This window comes from Dermochelys coriacea, chromosome 26 (assembly GCF_009764565.3).
Source record: "Dermochelys coriacea isolate rDerCor1 chromosome 26, rDerCor1.pri.v4, whole genome shotgun sequence".
NCBI classification, from domain to species: Eukaryota; Metazoa; Chordata; order Testudines; family Dermochelyidae; genus Dermochelys; species Dermochelys coriacea.
This window is the reverse complement of record NC_050093.1, coordinates 5,512,382-5,529,515: the sequence shown is the minus strand read 5'-3', so window position 1 is coordinate 5,529,515 and position 17,134 is coordinate 5,512,382. Positions and strand designations below refer to the sequence as shown.

Sequence of the window (17,134 nt, the reverse complement as noted above, 5' to 3'; positions counted from 1 at the left end):
CTCTCTTAGCCAGATCCCACCATGGCACATAGGTATATCAGAGCCTCTTGGGACCGAGCCAGCACAGTCAAGACAACCTTTGGACAGCCCAAAGATGTCGGGAAGCAGCGATCTCTCATTTGCAGGGCATTCCCAGCAATAGCAGGGTGGTGGAGAAGAGGTCAAATCCCCTGAGATGGGATATTAGATGGATGAGATCTGAGTTACCCAGGAAAGAATTTTCTGTAGTATCTGGCTGGTGAATCTTGCCCATATGCTCAGGGTTTAGCTGATCGCCAGATTTGGGGTCGGGAAGGAATTTTCCTCCAGGGCAGATTGGAGAGGCCCTGGAGGTTTTTCGCCTTCTCTGTAGCATGGGGCATGGTTGACTTGAGGGAGGCTTCTCTGCTCCTTGAAGTCTTTAAACCATGATTTAAGGACTTCAAGAGCTCAGACATGGGTGAGGTTTTTCATAGGAGTGGGTGGGTGAGATTCTGTGGCCTGCGCTGTGCAGGAGGTCGGACTAGATGATCAGAATGGTCCCTTCTGACCTTAGTATCTATGAATCTAGGTGAAGGAAGACTGGGATGTGTCTGAGATGCCAGTGTTTTAAGGCCATTCAGCAGCTAGTGCTTGATCTCGATAGCTTTTCCCCAGGTCACCTTTAGGGACTAGGAAAGCTGCCAGAAATTCAGATGCAAGGCTCAGAGCTGGGTGCACAAAGCAGACAGAACTACCCATAGCAGGGGCCTCTGTCAGGCCTTTAAAGGGAGATCAGCCGGGATCGGGATGTGACTCCCACCCCCCACCCCGGATAAAGTCTCCTCCTGCACTATCACCCCCTACGCAGCAGAGACAAGGGAGGGGGAAACGACCACTTCTGCAGGGATCTCATCTCACCCCCAACATCCCACTCTGACACCCAGCGCTGCTGTGGGGAGCTCAGCACCTGCATGGGAGACCCTGAGGCCCTCTGTATTCCCCCATTCCCAGGGAAATCGCTTCCCTCCAATCCCAGGTTCTCCTAATTTGATCTCTGCTTCCTGAGCCATCTCAGCGGCTCAGGGCCTGGACTCCAGATTTTTGAGCTGTGTTGGCCAACTGCAAGATGACTCATACCACGAAGGGATAAGGGAGGACGACTGCAGAGAAGACATGGCAGTTACTGGAATTCCCTCTCAGAGCAGTGTGCTCCCAAGCAGCAGAGAGGAGGGCTCTTCCCGGCATGGGTCACAGCCCTCACCCCGGGAGATCCCCGGCTTCCCAACCAAATACCCCAGAGCAGGGAACCACCTAGGAGGGCTTTCAGAGGGGCCCCCTCTGCAAGACAGAGGCAGCACCGACGGCACGTTTGCAGGGCTACACGTATGCCAACGCCTCGCTCCCGGGCAACGCGCACCCAAGGACATGGGGAAGGAACCCGCCACCCGCCGTCTCGCCACCCAGGCCGCGTGGGGCTGGAGCAATCTGGCGAGCGAGGGATGCTGACAGCCACTGAATGCATCCGATGCAGTGGGCTGTAGCCCACGAAAGCTTATGCTCAAATAAATCTGTTAGTCTCTCAGGTGCCGCAAGTCCTCCTGTTCTTTGAGTCAAACCCTGGATATGATGGGAACCACTTCCACCGAGGGGGGTGTGGCAGCCCCACCAGCACCCTGATGGGTGCCCGCGAGCACAGGCAGAGATGCTGGGTTCAAATCGCCCCCCACTGCACACCCCTCTCCCATCCTGATGGGTGCCTGCGAGCACAGGCAGAGATGCTGGGTTCAAATCCCCCCCCTGCACACCCCCCCCATCCCGATGGGTGCCCGCGAGCACAGGCAGAGATGCTGGGTTCAAATCCGCCCCCCTGCACACACCCCCCATCCCGATGGGTGCCCGCGAGCACAGGCAGAGATGCTGGGTTCAAATCCCCCCCCCTGCACACACCCCCCATCCCGATGGGTGCCCGCGAGCACAGGCAGAGATGCGGGGTTCAAATCGCCCCCCCTGCACCCCCCCATCCTGATGGGTGCCCGCGAGCACAGGCAGAGATGCTGGGTTCAAATCCCCCCCCCCTGCACACACCCCCCATCCCGATGGGTGCCCGCGAGCACAGGCAGAGATGCTGGGTTCAAATCCCCCCCCCCTGCACACCCCCCCCATCCCGATGGGTGCCCGCGAGCACAGGCAGAGATGCTGGGTTCAAATCCCCCCCCCTGCACACACCCCCCATCCCGATGGGTGCCCGCGAGCACAGGCAGAGATGCTGGGTTCAAATCGCCCCCCCTGCACCCCCCCATCCCGATGGGTGCCCGCGAGCACAGGCAGAGATGCTGGGTTCAAATCCCCCCCCCTGCACACACCCCCCATCCCGATGGGTGCCCGCGAGCACAGGCAGAGATGCTGGGTTCAAATCCCCCCCCTGCACACCCCCCCCATCCCGATGGGTGCCCGCGAGCACAGGCAGAGATGCTGGGTTCAAATCCCCCCCCGCCGTCAGCCCCGCTCCGCGGAGGGGCCCCCAGTCCCCGGGGGGGGCTGGCAAGGGGAGCGGTACCTTTCTGCTTCTCCATGGCGCCGGCTGCGGGGGGGGGCGCGCGCGGGGGCAGGCTCCGGCGCTGGCCGCTCACATCGCGCCGGAGCCGGGGGGAGCCGGGCGCGCTGGAGCGGCGGAGCCCCGGCCCCAGCGCAGCCCATGCCCGGAGGGGAGGGGGCTGAGCTCACGGCCCGGGGCCCGGGACTCCAGGAGGCAGGGCCAGGGCCGGCGCCCGTGCAGACTTCCCGGAGCAGCGCTGCCACCTGCAGGGCGCCGCGTCCGGCTGCAGGCTCGGGCGCCGGTTTGGGTCGGAGCCCCCCCGTCCCCGCTGCGGCCCGCACAGCCGGAGCCGGGTCCTAGGAGGCGCTTGGCGGGGCGGGTCTCTGAGCCAGAGTCCCACCGTGGGGGCCTGGGCCAGCCCTGTTATGTTGCAGTGTGGACCCGCTCTGGCAGTCCCGAGTCCGAAGGGCTGGGGCATGCAGAAGGGCTTAGCGTGGGCCTGAGAAAAGCCAGTCCAAAAGGAGGGGTGTCAACGTAGGGGGTCAGTGGGAAAGGGAGGCAGGACTCCAGGGTCCTTTTTCTGGCTCTGCCCTTGACTTGCTGGGGGATCCTGGGCAAGTCGCTTCCCCGGCCTGTGCCTGTGACACGGAAAAGGTGGTACTCCCAGGGATCCCCGCCGGGTTTCACAGCGTGCGCAGGACCGTCGACCCGGCTACTTTTAACCCCATAGTCACATAGCGCAAGCCCCACCAGCTTGAGTCAGTTGACCCCGGGCTCTGAGAGTGTCTGCCCTGGGTTTTGTGCAGTGCAGAGGTTCCCTGCATGTGTGTGAGAGAGAGGAGGGGGAACAAGTTGTGAGACTTAACTCGCTAACGGCTGGGAAGCGCATCCAGATGGGAAACACTGAAAAGGGCCAGGGATCAGTATTAAAAACTGGACACTTCTGGTGTGTCTGCACTGCTGGGAGCCAGCCTTCCAGCCCGGGTAGACAAACTTGCACTAGTGGGGCTTGAGCTAGCATGCTAAAAATAGCAGTGTGGATGTTATGGCTTGGACTGCAGTTCTGGCTCTCAAGCCTAGGGGATCAGTGGCCTAAGAGGGAGTGTTTCCTAGTGCTTAGAGCAGTAGACTAGGAATCAGGGACTCCTGGGTTTTTACTCCTTGCTCATGGAGCTATATAAAGTTTAGTGGCCAGAACAGAAAAAATGAGCAGTCCAGACTCCTGGGTGCAATTCCTGACTCTGACACAGTGCGTCATCTTGGGCAAGTCCCTCCTCTTCGGACCTCGCTTTCCCAACCTGTAACACGGAATTACAAATATCCCCTCTTGGGCGAGTGAGGCTGGATTTCTTAAGGCCTGCAAACTACTTTGCAGTCCTTGTCTGGAAGGTGCAGAACAATATTTAATCCCACTCTAAAGCAAACAGGAATGAAACTCAGCAGAGGTGGGTGTTGAATAAAGCCATTTCACCTTTAATTATAAGCAAAAAATCACTCTCACATGGAATCTCCGACACCAGCAAAAAATAAACAGAGAAAGGGGAATCACTGTATTCAAATCAGAAAAAAATCCATATTTATATATATATATTTATAGATATGTTGTATAAGTAGCAGTGAAAGGCAAGTATGGGCCAGGGGTTTCCCAATAAATTACATTCTTTACATCCCGACAGAGTGTAGTGGTGGGGCAGTGGTTGGAAATGGAAAGGGAAAGCATGAGAGAGTGGGTCTCAGGCCAGCGCTGGGGAGCAGATGTGGTGCACAGTAGAAAAAGGACCCAGCAGGGGGACTGAAAGGAGCAGCAGCCCAGGAAATCGTTTGGCTCTGAGGGGCCAGTTCCCCTATTTGACCGCTGGTTATTTTGACTTTTAAAAAGACCCCAAAGCAAAGGAAATTGTTAGCTCCTTGGGTTTCTCCTGGAGGCATGTAAGGTGCTGTAGCCCAGATGGGATGGGTGATCAGACCACTGGACTGTCCTGCATGTGCCCTACACAGGGAGCTCCCACAGACTTCAATGTGCAGGAGCGGGCTGCTAGGCCAATATCCTGCCAACACCTGACGTTTCAGAGAAAAGCGTGGCTCACCCCTCTGTAATGCTCCTGGCCTGCTGGGTAAGGCTCTGCCCGAGACAGGCCAGCTGACCCAAACATAGGCTTATTGGATCCCCTTTGATCAATGCACTGTCTGGAAGGGGGAGTCTCTCAGCTTTTTACTCTTTGCTTGGTTGAGAGATCTCAGAGGTGGCTCTGAGATGGGGAGTACAGCTGGGCTGGAAGTTGTGCTCACCCTCTGGCAAACAAGAAGCATAGCATGGAACAACCCCGCAGGATACTGGTAAGTTTCCTGCCCTTTCCAGGACACACTGCTCCTTGCAGGTGGCTCTGAAGCGTGCGAGGTTTGGGGGAGGGGGGTGTTGTGTGCAGGCTGCAGAGCAATCTTGGGTGATTATTTCCAAACTCCAGGGCCTGGCGATGAGGCCGTGGTCCACAAGGGATCGGCACCACATCAGTCTCTGCTGGTCACTGCACAGGGCCTGGCTTCCTAGCTACTGATGCAGCTGCCCAGAGTCCCCTGCGTTGGCATCCTCTCTGCTCCTTCACCTAGCATTGACACAGGCATCCCCTCACCCACACAAGCTCTAAAATATTGTCACTACCTGATGAAATTCCATCCTTGGGCATAGAGATGAGCTGGCTTGTCTGAGCCCTGGTTGGTTATGCACTGTGGCGGGGAAGCCAGAGTCAGATATCACCTCGTGTGTCACCAGGGGACAGCCTGCAGATTGTGGCAGTATACTGACGGTGTGGTTTCCACAGCAGAGGGTTATTGCTGCCCCATGGGGTACACGGAGAGGGGGAAATCCTAGCCGGGAAGCCTGAGGGGGACAGAGTGGGATGGCTGCCAGTGATTGCATACCAGGCTGGAGAGAACATGATGAGCTGCCTCCAGGCTCCAGCCTTGAGCCCCGAGTCTCTCACTGCCCAGGCAAACTCCTCTGTCAAACCTGGGGAAGGGCCTTGGGCTTGGCAGGGCGGCCACGGGGCTTCGACTGAGGCTCTGCAAAGGGGCAGGAGCAAAATCATCAACTACTAAGGCCTGAAATGATCGAGCTGAGAGCAACCCTCCCCCAAAGGCAGCTGCAAGGGGTGGGGAGTGGGGGCTGTAACCTTAATGAGGAACCCTGCGGTTTGAGAGCCTGGGCCATTGGGTTGAGAACTTGGGAGGTGCTTGCTCACGTCCACCTAGGGATTGAATTTAGGGAGAGAGGTGGTGGGAGTGGGGAGAGGAAGGGAAGGCCAGGAGCGAGCGAGAGTGAGACAGAGATGATCTCAGAAGGGTTGGTTCTGATTCTCCAGTTCTCTCCAGCGAGAGATTCTTGGGCCCCCTCCCAGCTCCATCGAGGGTTGCTTGATTTCAAAGACGGGGCCCCAACTGTGGGTGGGTCCATGGGGAGTGGCTGCTAATGAAGATTGTGGCTCTTTGGAGCCTACTCTAGGCAAATGACAACCCCATTGCTGACCGGCCACTCAGAAACACAGCCATGGCGACACCCGGCAGCCCCGCCAGGGTTACAGCTATGCAGATGTATACATGTGCTCTGCCCAGTGTGGACAGGGAGGGAGGCTGGCCCCGAGAGGAGCAGTAAGGCTGGGAGCAGGGTCCTGAAGCAAGGGAGCCAGTCAGGGCCCAGCAGCAAGGTAGAAGCAGCCCTGACTTCCCTTACACCTAAACCAACATGCGTCCAGCAACCGAGCACTACGGTGTGTCCCTGTCCTGTCCACTCCCCAAGCTGAGCCGGGAGAGCAAAGCCAGGGCCCCTGCCAGAGCCCCCTCCAGTAGCCATCCTGCCTGAACCAGCCGCGACCCCAACAGGCAAAGAGGGACACTGATGCCCTGCCTCCGAGAAGCCCCTACACACCATCCAGCCCAGGGACCTTGGCTGACTAGGGTTTGCTTGCTCCTCCTGCCACTTATTCAACTCTCCCTCCCCTGGCTCCATTAAAAGAGGTTAGACCCAGACTGAGTAGCCCACCAGTGTTGCCAGCAGCCTGGCACCCTGGGCATGTGAGGGGGAAGGTTTGGGCAGGGAGGGGCTCTCCGATATCTCCCAGGGAGAGGCAAAACTGGGAATGAGTGATCAATGTGCCTGAGGGGCTTCGGGGAGGGGAGGCAGGTGTTAAAACTGGCTCAGTAGCCCTAAAGCAGCTGTGATGCGAGATTGTGTTTGACACTAACTGAGATCACGGCTAGGGTTGGCTCAGGCTGGGCACTAGGCTCAGAACAGGAAAGCTTTCTTCTTCAGCTCGTTCCGCTTCCACAGGGCCAGCTTGCTGAACTCCTCCAGGGACATCTCGAAGACACGCAGGAAATCCTCTGGGGACAGGTGCCTCTGGAGGGAGAGAAACAGTGGGTGTTATGCACCAGTCACTGTATGTATGTGTGTGCATGTGCCAGATCAGAGTGTGTGTATGTGTGTTCGTGCATGTGTGCACACAAAATCTCTGTGTGTGTGTGTGCAAGCACAAAATCTGTGTGTGTATGTGTGCGTGCACCAGATCTCTGTGTGCGTGCACCAGATCTGTGCATGTGCCTGCCCCAGATCAGTGCCTGTGGTTTAATGCCAGATCAATGTGTATGCGCATGTGAGGTCAGTTTGTGTGTATATGTGTTTGTGCCAGATCAATGTGCGTGTGTGAACACACGTGTGCATGTACCACTACGTTTTGCTGGGGGAAATTCAATTTTCCATTTTTAAACAACTTTTCATTTCAAATGCTGTTTATTTTATATAATATTTTTAAAAATCAAAATCAGAATGAAACCATTTTATTGAAACAAAACATTTTGATCAACGCAAAACAAACAAACAAAAAACTGGAATTTCGTTTCTCAAAAAATTTCTAATTTTTTGCTTTTGTTGTGTTTTGGTATAGAAATTTTTTTTGAAATTATGGAATTTCTCACAAGATGGAAAATCGATTTCCCATCCAGTCCTAATACAAACCCTCACACTAGACATGTCTACACACAAAAGTTACATCAGTTTAACATAAATCAGTTTTAAAATGATTTAGTTAAACCAATGCAAACCCCAGCATAGACTCTCTTTCTTGCCTTTAAACTGGTTACAGCAGATTAGCTTGCCCGACGTGGGCTTGTACAGCCCATGCTGCCACAGATCCACTGCTGTTGGTACCCACCGTAGCTAGATCAAAGCTAGCTGTGGGATGTCTGTGCCTGCTGCAGTCACACCTCTGATTGCAGTGCAGACAGGCCCAGAGTCACCTCGATTTAACATCATGCCTTCAGCTAACCCACTGCCACATGGTGTGGAGAACAGGCCTGAATGCCAGGTTTTCCTCCTTCCCCCCCCCCCCCCCCCGCTGCTGGTGATGGCTTATCTTAAGTGATCACTCTCCTTACAGTGTGTATGATAAACCCATTGTTTCATGTTCTCTGTGTGTATATATAAATCTCTCCTCTGTTTTTTCCACCAAATGCATCCGATGAAGTGAGCTGTAGCTCACGAAAGCTTATGCTCTAATAAATTCGTTAGTCTCTAAGGTGCCACAAGTACTCCTTTTCTTTTTCTGAATGCCAGAGCGTCTCTCTGGGCTCCAGCAGACGCTGTCCATACCCTGGTAGCTGAGTCCCTGACCTCACAATGCATGCGCCCACTGTAGGTGCTGGACATGGAGTCTGCTGTGCCCGGGTCCCTGTGGCAGGTGCCCACCCCATGTAGTCATGGGGCGAGAGCCTGGCTCCCTCCTTTTCTAATCGAATTAACTTCCACCTTTAGCGTGGGTACAAGAGAATGAAATACCTAGGGTTGTTTGTGGGAGTGCAGGAGAGAGGCAACCGAGGACGGCAGCTCGGGGATGGGGTGGCAGCAGGCAGTGCTCCAAGTCCAGGGGCGACAAAGCATTAACTCTCTCTTCCCCATTCCCTTCCCCTCTGTGTATTTCTCCAGCTGTTTTACCCTGAACCATCCCCCCACCCCCAGCCCCGGGGATCTGTCAGCTGTAGTTTCCTTGGCCCCGCTCCCTCCCCTTGGCCCACACACTGCAGGGGCCAGCGAGATGACCCATCCGCACCTCTAGCCTTGTTCTGTCCACTCCTGGAGGCAGTTTCACACGACCCCTGTTCGTCACCATCAGCACCTCATAGGGGTAAATCTGAGAGCCAGGGACAACACAGGTAAACAGAGGGGTTCATTAAAATGCTCGTTCCCGTTCCCATTCTCACCCTGCACCCCTAGCTCAGCCTGCAATGGGGCATGTTCCACCACCCACAGAAAGCCTGCAGTAGGGCACATCTCCTACTCCACACCCCGCAGCTCAGTCTGCAATAGGGCATGTTCCACCACCCACAGAAAGCCTGCAGTAGGGCACATCTGCTACTCCACACCCCCCAGCTCAGCATGCAATGGGGCATGTTCCACCACCCACAGAAAGCCTGCAGTAGGGCATGTCTACTACTCCACACCCCCCAGCTCAGCCTGCAATGGGGCATGTCCCACACCTCAAATACCTACAGGCACCAGCCAGCAGCAGGTAACAAGGCAAATGTGTGAGCCTCCCAGCCCATGGCTGGGCCACCCTGCACCCTGTCCCCGGTCCTGCAGAGCCCCCAGCCATGGCTCTTACCTTCTGCTCCAGCATGCTGGGCAGGGAATTCCCTCTGTCCATCCTTCCCCGCTGGCCATTCTGCAGACAGCAAACCCCCAGTCAGTCTTGGGCTGGCATACAGGGCTTCCCACACCAGAGTCCCCACCACCTCCCCGAAGGACCTTTACAAACGGCAGGGTGATGGGCTTCAGCCTAGGCACTGGAGAGAGTGGCACTCTGCCCCCACTCAAGCTCCTAACCCCCTGCATCTCTGCTGTTTCTCTCTTCCCCACCCGGAGCTCTTAAACCCCTGTGTCTCTACTGCCTCCCTGCCCCCACCCAAGCTCCTAAATCCCTGTCTCTGTTTCCCACACCCTGAGCTCCTAAATCCCCGCATCTCTGCTGTCTCCTTGCCCCCACCTGAGCTCCTAAACCCCTGCGCCTCTGCTGTCTCCCTCTCCCCCTACCTCCCATCCCCATCCTGCCTCTTTGGGGTTCTCTGTCTCCTCAGTTTGCCCTTCTCTCTTTCTCTGGTGCTGCCACTCCACTCCCTTCCCTGCTGCCCTGCTTCAGTCCCTGTGCTTCCCAGTGGTCCTGTCTGAATCTCAGCTCCAGCCTGCACCACTGAGCTCTGTCTGTCTGGCAGCTGGTCCCAGCCAAGCCAGACTGGGAGAGGCTGAGCATGCAATGGAAGGGAGGGGCATTTACCCCGCCTCCCCAAGATACATCACCGCTCCCAGTGTTTCCCCTTCAGCGGCAGGGCGACCGCTTACCTGCAGGCCTGCAAAACACAAAGGAAAGGGGCTCAGAGAACCCTAGCTCCAGCCGTCCTGCTAGGATCCCCACCCCCTGACTCCCCAGCTGTGGGTGCAGGGGCTGTATGTCCCACCTCATTTAGAACAAGGGGCCAGATCCTCATCTGGTAGAAATCGTCAGGAGGTCAATGGAAGTAATTGTGGGTTTTACACCAGCTAGGGATCTGGCCCACAGATATAATGTAGCTTACGGCAGCTGAGGATTTTGCCTGGTTTCTCTGTCTACAGGGAGGGGAGAGGTATCAATTTAACCCTTCGTGGGCTGCACAAAGCTTTGGAATTCCCAGCATCCAAAGATAACAGACAATGGCCACTCGGGCCCTGGCTGCAAAGCCCACGCTGCTGGGGCTGAGCGTTGATGCCCACTGGCGTGAGTAATGGCCCACCCCAGCAGTGCGGGACAGGCCGGGGAGCGAAGGCCCCCGAACAGGCACAGCGTGGCAGCAGCTGGGTAGGCTTCCCCCACACCCTGCCCAGCAACTGCCTTGTGCCCCGATGTCTAGGGCGAGGGGGGAAGGCATTCCCACCAGCCAGCCAGCCCTTGGCCTCTCTGCTGGGGCTGCCAAGAGGACACTGCAGTTGGGAAGTGGACTGAGACCCAGCAGCTAAGGGCCTCCTGACAGCTGGCAGTTCCTGGCTCCTGCACGCTACCATGCCAGACCTAATTTAAACTGGTGCCCTGGAATGGCAGGACTCTGTCTCCAGCCCTCCCTGATGCCGTGAGGCCACCCAGACCAAATCCATCCATTCCTCTCAAGGATAGTAATAGTAAGGATAGTAAGGATAGGGGGCAGCTATTGTCAGCATCCTGTGCGGCTGGGCAAGAGGCGAAGAGAAAGCACCGGGCCCAGAGCTCATCCGCAGTGGGATGGGGGCAGGGATGAGCTGGAATCCCGTAGCTGGTGTAAACCCGTGTGTCTCCATCAGTGCTGGGGTGCTGCACTGATTCACACCAGCTGTGGGTCTGGCCCATGGGGCGTGTGACACAGCGCCCCCATCAGGCCGACAGGCCCAGCTAAGATGAGCAAGAGTTTGATGCTGATGACTCTGAACGGCCTATCTGGGTTGAGTGACCAGCCCAGACCAGACACACATCTTTCCTGCACCTGTCCCTTGTGCCATATGCTTCTCTTACCTGGGCTCCCCTTCTCACTGCTGGTTGGGCTGAACTCCGCTGACTGTAGCTGCAAAAGGAAATCAGACAGCATCAGCTACCAGGGTAGCAGTGCCTCTGAGAGGGGCAGGGTGCTTGGATAGAAACTGCCTCCTGGACTGACGCAAGAAGCAGCTGGAAGCTGGTGAGAAGGGCCAGGCTGACAGCCCCAAGAACAAGGGGCCTCTACACCCACAGAGTAGCTGCATCCCCGGGGGCACCCCAGCAAGATTCTCCCTGCATTGCCCTCCGCCTTGCCCAAGGGGAAGAGCGGAGTCCGAGTGGTTTTGGTGACAAGGAGATCTGTTCCACTGGGGCTGGACTGAGACCCAACAAACTTATTTCACACAAGACTCCGAACAGCCAGAAAGTGGTAATGACTCTCCATCACTGCTGACGTGGGCCAGATTTGAACCAGTGGCCCAAAGGCATAAGGCCCTGGGTCCCCTCACCAGCAGGGCTGTGAGCCAGCTGCTCTCACTGGCTGATTGACTTTGGCTCTCAATTCCCGGCAAGCCCTCTTCCCGACTATCCCAGCCTGTGACATTACCCTCAGGGATACACAGCCCAGCCATGGCTAGGCTCGGGCACCGTAGGCTGGATCCCAGCCCAGGTGGAGTGGTTCTGTTTGGCACCATTTGGATCTGAACATCATCGGATCGGATAAGAAAAATATGTGGAAAATACCACACTCTCAAGGAAACAGCAGGCAAGGGGAGGGTAAAGTGGGGAACTGCAGTCACCCAGTGCCTTACCCTGGTGAGGGTACTTCTCCCATAGGCAGGAAGGGTGGAGGATCTGGAATTCCCCAGGTGCAGAGCTGAAAAAGAGCAAGAGCCAGCATCATCTCTGGGCTGATTGTTCCTGCAGCAATCCTAGTACAAAGCAGTGCAGGGGATGGTCCGGGGGGAGCGCCCCGTGACTCGTGCCCCGGCCTCTCCTAGCCGACGGTGCTGCATGGAGCAGGCCAGGAGAGCTGGCTGTGGGGTGAGTTCTGGGCTACTCCAGTCCCAACCACTAACAATCAATATTTAAATAAAACCAACACCTGGAACGATACCAAAACAATGTCACTTGTCAGGGTATCGACTTAAAATGGATGCTGCTCCTGTCGATGGCAGGAAAGGACTGGGGAGGGGATCTCAGCATCAGAGAGGGGGAAGAGGAGAGGAGGGCATGTCTGGGACACTGCCTGGCCCCACGCACAGGTGTGGAAGGGCGTTCGGTCTGGGAGCGAGCGGGTTTTCCTCCGGATGGGGAGAGATTTCTCCATCTCCTCCTTCAGGATCAGCTTCCCGAGGTTGGAGGTGACCTGAGGAGAAGGAGCAGTCAGGGTCAAGTAGGACTCAGTGCCAGGATGCAGTCCCCTCCAGCCCCAGCATACTCCAAGGAGCAGCCCCCCCTCAAATCCCAGCATCCTCCAAGCTGGAACCCCCTCTAGTCCCAGCACGGGTCCAGGACTCAGCCCTCCTGGAGCCCCCGCACCTCCAAGGTCATCCTACCTTACTCAGCTCCTCTTTCTGCAGTTCACGCAGGTTAGTCATTTCCTCTGTGAGATCCTCCTCTTCTTCCATGCCTTTCTTGGAGGCCATCCGCTGCCTCCACTCCTTCTCTGGGGACCCAAAGAGGGCGTCAGGGTACAGGGCAAGAGCAAGACTCTGAATCAAGGGGGCAGGGAAATAGAGGGAGGCTGGATCCTTTCCCCACTGGGGAAATTTAGGGAGGCAGAATGCATCACCCCAACACCAGGGCTAGCAAAAATTGCCAGGGGATCTTTCATGACCACAAGAGGTCAGGGCCCTGGCTGTATGTCCCATCTGCCCAGCCCCCTCAGTCACCATAATGGGGCCTCAATGCTGACTCAGATCAACACTTCAGCTTTCCTTGGTGGTCTCCCATCTCAGTACTGACACCGCTCAGCTTGTGGGGGGCTGATAAGAGTCGCCCACCTGCAGGTAAAACACCCTGCCATCACCTACCTACGACAGCCAGGGAGGGAGGGCAGGGCCAATAATCCGTCTCGATCTTAGCTGGCTGGTTGGGGTCCGGGGCCTGGGCTGCAGGGAACTTGGAGCACTCAATTATCTGGTCTTCTATCATGTGCTTGCTCTGTGGGGCTCCCGTCGAGGGCTCTGAAATAGGCAGAGGGACAGAAAATTGAGGCCTGGCTTCCCCGTCGCCTTGCGTCCCTGCCCCCAAATGTCCCAACCCAGCACCCAGAGGCCAGGGTGAAGAAGCAGCCGTGCTCACCTCTCTGCTTATAGATCGGCGGCTTCTTGTATATGTTCAGCTCCATGGTGTTGGTCTCTGGAGGAGGGGAGGGGAACAGGAGGGTGAGAAATGCCACTGATGGAGCAGGCAACCCAGTGAGCCAGCCCCACCACCACCACTGGCACCAATGGGCAGCCACAGCTGAGCTTCCTTCCCACTCCTAGAGGAGGTAGGGGCCCACTGGTGGGGGAGGCTTGCCCTCCTGCTGTCCCTGCTCTCTGGGTATACGAACCAGCGCTCACCCTGCTCCATGCTGGTGGGATCTGGGAGGAAGGACAAGTGGGTCCCAGTCCCTGAGCTGGGTTCAGGTGCTGGCTCCAGGCTCACCTGACTCAGGCTGGTGGAGGGGGAAAGGCACCCGAGTAGGAGCAGGGGGGATGGGGTTGCACTGTTTGGTCTTGGGTCTCTGGTTAGGATTTCAGTATGGTGTGGGGCCCTGAAGTTGGGGTCCTGCTGCCCTCGCACCCACGTGGGGAGCCCTAGCGAGCCCCAGGCAGGGTGTGGGCCATACCAGGTCGGTGGAAGTGGTGCACTCCACTCCGGGCTGTGCTGCTGGTCCGGCGACTAGGTGCCTGGGAGGCACTTCCTAGGGACTTATTTTCCATCCAGTCCCGGATGACCTGTGAACAGAGCCTGTGTCAGAGCAGCTGCTGCCCCGGGACAGCCCAGCGCCCCACGCAGCCTGTCTCTGACAGTGGCCCATGCTGCCTGCTCAGACAGAGACCTAACTGCCAAGCCCAGACTGCACCTAATAGTTCAGTCCCACCCCTTGGGAGGGAAATCTCTCCCGGATCTCTCAGGAAAGACTGACAGCGCTTGGAATGGTGAGACATGGCAAAGCTGGCCTCAAGGCATACTGAAAGTCCAGCTGTCCATCTCCCTCATCCTTCACAGGGCTCGTTAGTTTAATCCAGCCTCTAAAACTCTCCTGTTCAATCAGGGTCCAAGTGCAACCTAAGCCCCTGGATTCTGACTCCGCTGAGCTTCTGGACTAGCTGATCTCACCTCAGCCAGTAGTGCAGATGCTCAAGACAGAGCCACGGCGTGTGGACAGTGGAGGAGCCATTTGATGAGCCAGTGGGGAAGTAGCCTTTGGAAAAGATGGATCCACTCACCGTTGATCTGTCAACCAGGCAGCGTCAGGCACCAATCCTGACACCTGTCCCAGTAACGCCTTACCCTGGTAGAGCCTCTGCAGGGGGATGTCTACACCAGCCACTAAGCCCTTGTTTGAGCCCAAGCCCCCTTCCATCTGCACACAAATCTGTCTGCACTCCCAGGTCCTTACTAGGGGGATGGGTCAGAGCCCAAGTCCCAGTCCACGCTCTGTCACTGAGCAGTGCGGATGCGGCTCAAGCAGCAGACCTGAGTCAGAAGGTCTTCGCAGTGTAGGACAAATTAGCACGGCTGGGGTTGGAAACAGGAAGTCCACAAACCCGGGTCACATAGCCTCGGGTTTCAATGCAGTGTAGACCCGCCCAGAGGCTCCCCCTCTCTCCCCCCCCCCCGCACTCTCCCTAGTGCTCATGATAGGAGCGAGAGCACAGTGGTTAGAATAGAAGGCACGTCATGGGGGAGGCTGGTTGGTCCTCAGGCTCTGTGGGTTTCTGCTGCCTGTGAGCAAGCGATGCCTGCAGACAACTAAGCAGGAGGCAAGGTGTGGGAGTACTCACTTCTGGAGAAGGAGGAGGAGAGATGGATTTGGGGGACAGGGACCGCTGTGGGAGGAAGCAGAGAGAGACAGATGCCATTTACTTGACCCATCCTGCAACATCTGGGATATGCAGTAAAGATTCCTGGTACATCCCTTTCCTGCAGCCCAGCGAGGTGAAAGCATCTCCCCTTAGCCAAATGGGAGCTGCCCGCAGAGCTTACATTGGTTCAGTCATTGATGGGGGTTTGGCAGAGAGAGGACAAACACAGAGGGACCATGTCCCACCTGAGACACCCTCACCTCTCGGCTCCTCGGCAGCTCCACGTGCTCCATGAGGGAGTAGGTGAAATGGGGCTCATAGATCATTAAGTCAGGGCGCTCGATGTCCAGGATCGCCTTGTCCTTGGGAATGGCCGCCAGGTCCTTGTAGCCCAGAACCTCATTGTCCATTCTGGCCTGTGAAGGAGGAAAAGCTCCTTCTCAACCAGAAAAGCCTCAAGCAGGTGTCTCAGCTTCTCCCAGTGCAGGGCAGGGCCCACGATGCTTTCCCCCCATGGAGCTGAGGTCTCACAGCCCATCTGGGAATTGGGAAGGGATTGTTCTCCTCATTTTAGAGATGGAGAAACACAGGCACAGAAAAGGGGAAGGGACTTGCCCAAGGTCACACAGCAGGTCAGAGCCTGGATTAGAATCCAGGACACCTGACTCCCATTCTCTTACTCTAAGCACTAGACCAGACTCCTCTCCCAGAGTGAGGAAGAGAACCCAGGAGTTCTGAGTTCCCTTGCTCTAAACACTAAACCGTACACCTCTCCCAGAGCCAGAAACAGGACCCTCGAGTACTGACTCCCATGACCTTGCTCTGATCACTATATTACGCTTGTAGTTTGGGCGCTTTAGGACCCCCCCCCAAAAGGGAGATGTGACATGAACAGCACTCACCACAATGCTGGAGGGTGATCCTGGGACGCTGGACCCGCGGGAGGAACAGACACTCCCAGGGGAGGTCAAAGATTGCTGGAAAGGAGGGAGAGACCTCTGTGAGTTTCTTTCTCCGCTGCTGGCTCCATCAATGCAGCCGACAGGGCAAGGCAAGAGAAAACCCAGGTAAGCTCCCCCTGAGAGGCACACAGAGAGGCAGCAATGCCAAGGGAAGCAGTCATCGTCTGCTGAGCCTCACTACATTACAGGTGGGAATTACAGTCCCAAACCCAACAGCCCCACCCTGCCTAGCTGGATATTATATGTGTGTGCCATTTGGATATGTCAATTTAGCACCATTTGGCTAGAGATGGCTTTGGAGCGGGAAGGCCATGGTGCAGCGAATAGTGTGTGTGCATGCATGTGCACCTGCACCCAGATTTTGTGTGTATGTGTGTGTATTTGCATGTGCATATCTGTGTGTGCGTGCATGTGCAAGTGTGCTTGTGTACCTGTGTGTGTTCCCAACACTGCACCTGTAAGAAGGGCTGGAGATCAGTGGAATTGACTCCCAGAGAGGAGGGCCTTGATCCTCAGAGCAGGACCTAGGAAATCCAGAAGGACATCAGCCCTCTGATATCCCCGTTCCTTGACATTTTCTTGCCTACCTATGCTCTCGGGTTTGACTGACGAGGTGGGGGTGGGGGGCTGTGAACCTCTGGAACTCACTGCCACCAGATACTATCAAGGCCAAGAGCACAACAGCATTCAAAAAGGCTTGGAGTTCTATATGAGTCACAAGAACACCCACAAGACAGGAGAAAATAGAGGGGATACAAACACTCTCCTGCTTGAGGGCAAAAACCAACCTCTAATTGTTGAGGGTCAGGGAGAATCTTCCCTTGTAGGGAGGTTATTCCATAATTGCCCCCTGGGGTTTCTTTCTCCTTCCTCTGAAGCAGCTGGTCAAAGCCAGGATACTAGGCTAAATGGAGCACAGGTCTGATCCAGTCTGGCAGTCCCTGCGTTCCTAAGACTCATGGCGTGTGTGGGGAAGGCTGGGACTCAGGGAACAATTCGTCTTTAACGTGAAGAATAGCTATGAACTGCAGCTCCTTCCAAAACACAAATCACATTCAACTAGAAATTAAAACTCAGCCGGTCCAGGTCAGGAGTTGCCACGCAAGTTGAGGGAAATCTGCAGCTCCTGCC

The 17,134-nt window shown here is 56.3% G+C and overlaps 2 protein-coding genes across 27 annotated transcripts in view; both read right to left on the bottom strand.

The window, feature by feature from the left end:
• LOC119848593 (actin filament-associated protein 1-like 2) overlaps window positions 1-2,739 on the bottom strand; it is a 28,662-nt gene extending 25,923 nt beyond the window's left edge. For both annotated transcript variants that reach the window (XM_038384567.2, XM_043503227.1), the window contains exon 1: window positions 2,519-2,739. In XM_038384567.2, coding sequence (XP_038240495.1) covers window positions 2,519-2,534 — 16 coding nt within the window. In that variant the 5' untranslated portion in view covers window positions 2,535-2,739. The remainder of the gene's footprint in view (window positions 1-2,518) is intronic.
• Window positions 2,740-3,949: 1,210 nt separating this feature from the next.
• DMTN (dematin actin binding protein) overlaps window positions 3,950-17,134 on the bottom strand; it is a 38,115-nt gene continuing 24,930 nt past the window's right edge. For 9 of the 25 annotated variants that reach the window (XM_038384627.2, XM_038384629.2, XM_038384631.2 and 6 more), the window contains exons 4-17: window positions 15,944-16,061; window positions 15,302-15,457; window positions 15,021-15,065; window positions 13,859-13,967; window positions 13,327-13,383; window positions 13,056-13,208; window positions 12,579-12,688; window positions 12,283-12,388; window positions 11,832-11,896; window positions 11,059-11,107; window positions 9,882-9,889; window positions 9,148-9,207; window positions 8,596-8,676; window positions 3,950-6,890 (exon numbers count right to left, since the gene is read on the bottom strand). In XM_038384627.2, coding sequence (XP_038240555.1) covers window positions 6,777-6,890; window positions 8,596-8,676; window positions 9,148-9,207; window positions 9,882-9,889; window positions 11,059-11,107; window positions 11,832-11,896; window positions 12,283-12,388; window positions 12,579-12,688; window positions 13,056-13,208; window positions 13,327-13,383; window positions 13,859-13,967; window positions 15,021-15,065; window positions 15,302-15,457; window positions 15,944-16,061 — 1,231 coding nt within the window. In that variant the 3' untranslated portion in view covers window positions 3,950-6,776. Of the gene's footprint in view, window positions 6,891-8,595; window positions 8,677-9,147; window positions 9,208-9,881; window positions 9,890-11,058; window positions 11,108-11,831; window positions 11,897-12,282; window positions 12,389-12,578; window positions 12,689-13,055; window positions 13,209-13,326; window positions 13,384-13,858; window positions 13,968-15,020; window positions 15,066-15,301; window positions 15,458-15,943; window positions 16,066-17,134 lie in introns of all 25 variants that reach the window. The other 16 variants (XM_038384636.2, XM_038384634.2, XM_043502901.1 and 13 more) reach the window with 7 other exon arrangements.